The 5,055-nt window shown below is 43.9% G+C and overlaps 1 protein-coding gene across 1 annotated transcript; it reads right to left on the reverse strand.

The window, feature by feature from the left end:
- Positions 1–2,466: 2,466 nt before the first annotated feature.
- LOC123430887 (ABC transporter I family member 1) lies at positions 2,467–3,462 on the reverse strand. The gene has a single exon (XM_045114718.1). The coding sequence runs from the start codon at positions 3,302–3,304 to the stop codon at positions 2,630–2,632; it is 675 nt and encodes a 224-aa protein (XP_044970653.1). The 5' UTR covers positions 3,305–3,462; the 3' UTR covers positions 2,467–2,629.
- Between the last annotated feature and the right edge of the window lie 1,593 nt (positions 3,463–5,055).

A 5,055-nucleotide genomic window follows, 5' to 3' on the forward strand; every position in this document is an offset into this window, starting at 1 on the left:
GACCTGAGCATTTGCACTACAATGATCAATCTTCAATTCTGATCCGTTGTAAACAGACTCCACGCTAGAATCCTGTAGGTGGGGGACTAGAAAGGAAGTAACAAACAACCAAACAAAATACAGCAAAAGAAACAGTGTGCATTTATGTGGTATTGGTGGCTCCGTGCTGGCCTGGGAAGTGGCTTAACACCTTGTCTTGAATAGTGGGCCAGCTACTTGCAGAATGGGGTCAGAGAGCACCTCTCCAATGGTCCCTGGGGGCTTATCAGTACACCATTCAGTGCTCCCTTGTTACAGCCTGCACCAATGTAGTACCAGAGTACACAGGCCAGCCTAGTATACAGAATGCATACTGCACCAAATATATTCAAATTTGCAACCAGCAAGGTGACATTACTCAAGATTCAGATGGAGATCATATAATCATATCAACAATATATAGTGCAGCTAAGATTTATTTTATCAGTATACAAACTTGCAACCAGCATGGTGACGTTCTCAAGATTCAGATGGAGATCATATAAGCATATCAGCAAATACATAATGCCACTAAGATTTGTTTTAGCAATTCTTGTCAACCTAGTTTCTGCTTTCCTTTTCTCTCTACAAAGACAGATCACTGCAAGATATATCTGCCATTGTCAAATAATGTAAAAAAAAAATCCAAGCTCCTACGCAGCAGGCAATAGAATGAAGAGCTTGAACAGATCAAAGAAATTTAATGTCAATCTATGGTACAATGGTACATTTATAAATTCGACAAAGCAACCTGTTCCCTTGAGAATCTTCTCCAGCAGACATGAACCAACGGGGGCATCAAACAACAAAGTACACATCCCACTAATGAAACAACACTATTTTGGCATCACTGCGTGCAAAATATGCATGCCAAATTGCAAATCAGACATTATTCAGAAGTTTCAGAAGGCAGCTTTCTACGGAGATATGTTGATCGTACTGATGCGCTTGCAGGTTCCATTTAAGTGAGCAATTTACAAAATGGTTCGGGTGACAATAACTATTTTGCGGTTCATCTTTTCTGGTGAATACACACAAAGAAGTTTTCAGACTACCTACATAACAATGTGCAAGATACTACCCTTATCTATATACAGTACACATGAAAAATTCAGTACGAGTAGCATTAATTGCACGGAATGAGTACAAGTAGCATTGCTTTGATTCTAATTGCAATTCCCTTGTCGATTATCAAAATTTAGATGGTGATAAAAAATCAACCTATTGGAACTTTTCAACTTCGTACCAATTGGACGCTTCCACTAGTTGCCTAATTTCTTGAGAGGCAAACTCGACGTGCTCTATTCAGTAGGCTGGCATAGGATTCCTGATTATAACATCATGTTAAAAAAATGCACAGTAGAGCACTCAAAGATAATAAGAATAGCAAGACAAAGATGCGCCCTAACATCATAAACGAGTTCAGGATAAACATAACTCACAAAAATACAGGACAGAAGTCTACCATAGTGTATATATGAGATACTGGAACAATGCAGTTATATTGTAAAAATATCTCCAAGTTTGATCTCCATATTGTGTATGGAAAAATTCCTAATTCCTAAACCAGCAACCCATTACCTTGTAAAAAGATCTCCAAATTTGATCTCCATTCCACCCAATCGAAGCTTCAGGCCAATGCGCCGCATCTCATGACTAAAACTGCTAGACAATGAGTTAGGAACAGAAGATTCTACTACCAGGTGGCAATGGCATGAATAGGTGAACACATCAATGTCAAAACCATGACCATAAATCTCCAAAATGCAGTCTGTGAGGAAAGCGGGCACCAGCATATATTTGATGTGGCGAATATATTATAATTTTCTAGAAGAAAAGTGCCACAAAACTGTACCTTCAGAAGAAGCTTCATCAAAAAATTCATATGACTGGAGAAGAATTAGAAAGATACAGCTACATATTCCTGGGCCCTCATCAACGCACAAGATGAACCAAAGTTTTCCTCCAAGGGAACCTCTGTGGAAGCCAGAGCCACATAAAAAACCACTCAAGGATTATAACAATAGCTAGACAAAGGCTACTGGAATACATCATGTTAAAAGTGCACAGAAAGAACACTCAAAGATCATAGCAATAGCTAGACAAAGATGTGCTCTAACATCATAAACCAGGGTAAACATCACTAACAAAAATGCAGGACAGAAGTCAATCATACTGGATATACGAGATAGTGGAACGATAAATTTTGGTCGTATACAGTACATTTCTAATTCATAAGCCAGTAATCTATTACCTTGTAAAAAGATGTCCAAATCTGGCCAGCTTTCCGCCAATCGAAGCTTCAGATCAATACACTGCATCTCATGACTAAAACTGCTAGACACTGAATAAGAACAGAAGATTCAACTACCAGGGGGCAATGGCGGCATGAGTGGGCAAACAAATCGAAGTCAAAAGCATGACCACAAATCTCCAAAATGCAGTATGTGGGCAAAGCAGGCACCAGCATATATATTGACATGGCAAATATGTTCTTATTTTCCAGAAGAAAGTGTCACAAATTTGCACCATCAGAAGTTGCTCCAACACAAAATTTGTATGGCTGGAGATGAATCAGAAAGATACAGCTACATTCCTGAGCTCTCATCCATCAACGCACAAGATCAACCAGAGTTTTCCTCCGGGGGAACCGCTGCGGAAGCCGGAGGTTCATCGAATCCTCGATCTCAATCGGCAAATGCGTGGCGACGATGACGATCCCACCCTTCTTGCGGTGCTCGGCTATGATGTACTCGAGCAGCTTGACCCCCTCGGAGTCGAGCGCGACGGAGGGCTCGTCGAGGAGCCAGATGGGGCGGTCGATGGCGAGCAGCCTGGCGAGCTGCAGGCGCTTCCTCTGCCCCATGGAGAGCATCCTGGCCTTGTCGTTCATGAGCCTGCCGAGGCCCATGAGCTCGATGGCGGGGGCGGACCGGCCGTGCTTGCCCTCGAGGAGCTCGAACCACTGGACGTTCTCCAGCACGGTGAGCTTCTCCTTGACGGCGTCCTTGAGGGACATCCAGTTGAGCTGCAGCTTGTACTGCTGGAAGACCCCCGGGGAGGTGACGTCGTGGCCGTTCCAGAGGATCTCGCCGGCCGAGGGGCGCGAGAAGCCGGCGAGCATCCGCAGGAAGGTGGTCTTGCCGGATCCGTTAGCGCCCGTGAGGACGAGCGCCGTGCCGTCGTGCACGCTGACGTTGATGTCCCGCAGCACCGTCTGCGCGTTCCGCATGCAGGAGACGGCGTCGAGCATGAGGCGCGGCGGCGGCGGCCTCAGGGCCGGCATCTCTGCTGGATGGCGGCTCGCGAGCGGCGCAGGGGATCAGGTCGGGTGCGCGGCCGTCGTGCGGTGGGGGCGCGAAAGCGAGAGCGACGGCGTGCGGGAGGTGGCCGCCGCGGCAGCGTGCGTGGGAGTGCGGCGGCGGCGGTGCGCGGAGAGGTGGAAGCGGGGCGAGACGCGAGGGTTGGTTGGGCCGTGCCGTGAGGAGAACGTGACGGGCGATCCGGCATGGGCCATCGGTGGCTGTGGCCTGTGGAAGGGAGACGTGTGGGGAGGGAGGCCTGGGTGGCGTTTGGGCATGGCCCTAATTGCTCCTACGGCCTAACAACATTTCTGAATTTCGCTATAAAGAAAACATTTCCGAATTCTATTGCCGAATAATAAATCTGAATAGGATTTTCTTTTGAGGATCAGAAATACTAAGGGCCTGTCCGGCAACTGCTCAACTATCAGCTTCGTTGAATCCACGAGCAGAGCTGGCCCGAACAGCCTCGCTCTCGGATCTGAGACGGGTCGTGGTACAAAAACAGGGAACTAGTGCTTTGTACTCCATATGGAGTAGATCCCAAAGATGGCCAAACGAGGAGGGAGAGCTGCACTCAATATGGGGTGCTCCTATTCGGCGCCTTCACCTCCTCATAGGCCGGCCCATGTAAAAATGGATTGGCCATTAAAAATATTTAAAAAGTGTACAGATTTTTCAAAAGTTCATATTTGCAAAAAAAAATACAATTATCATGAAAAAAAGTTCATTTATTTTTGAGATATGTTCATGGATTTTCAAAAAAAGTTCACAGAATTCGAAAACAAATCTTCAGTTTTGAAAAAAGTTCATCAATTTTTAAAAACAGTTCACTCATTTTGAAAAAAAAATGCATGAATTTTAAATTATGTTCATCGATTTTCAGAAATGTTCATGAATTTCCAAAAAAAATCTTCAATTTTCAAAAAGTTCACCGATTTCAAAAAACGTTCATGGGCTAAAACAGTTCACGGGCTAAATAAAGTTCATGAAGGATCTCTAAATTGGTCGGTCCATTGGGAAGTGCTGCAGACGCCGGTTAGCAAATTTTACCTGTAACCAACACCTGTGGCGCTAAATAGGGCTTCCGCTCCATATGCTCCCCAGATTGGCCAAATAACGGGCTTAATGGACTAGGCAGCTACAAGCCCAAGACTATCGATTGGGTCCGGGAGTTCTGTTGTCGACCGGTCGCCAATCTTATGTCTTGCATGTATCCATCCTAATAGGAATTGCCTACGGAAGGACGACCAAGGCCTGGCCCATTAGCTGCGACGCGTGATAGCTTTGCTCGCGCCTCGCCCAGTCACTGTGCTCGACCTATCTAATCTGGGTTTTTTTGTCTTCTATTTTTTTTCTTTGTTTTTTTCCTGTTTTCTTTGTTTTTTGGCTTTTGTTTTTTCCTTCTTTTAAATTTTGGGTTTCTTTCTTTCTTCCTTGGGTTTGTATGAATTTTTTTTGTTTCTTCTCTTTCCTTTTTTTTTAATTATTGGGGTTTTGTTTTTATTCAACACATGTCTATTTTTATACATGTTGTATATTTTTTAACACATATAAAATAATTATATACTAGATATTACACGTACACACTCTTAATCTTGACAGATATTACATACAACATATATTAAGCTCATGTGAAGGTTACTATTAGTGATAGGAAACATTTGTCCTATCATATTTATAAATATAAAAATAAAAATAGAAATGTGAAGAAAAAAGAAAAATGAAATCACGC

Source organism: Hordeum vulgare, chromosome 2H (genome assembly GCF_904849725.1).
Source record: "Hordeum vulgare subsp. vulgare chromosome 2H, MorexV3_pseudomolecules_assembly, whole genome shotgun sequence".
Classification (NCBI taxonomy): Eukaryota; Viridiplantae; Streptophyta; class Magnoliopsida; order Poales; family Poaceae; genus Hordeum; species Hordeum vulgare.

Coding starts and splice junctions, on each gene's coding strand:
- LOC123430887 (XM_045114718.1), bottom strand. CDS start 3,304: ATGCCGGCCCTGAGGCCGCCGCCGCCGCGCCTCATGCTCGACGCCGTC.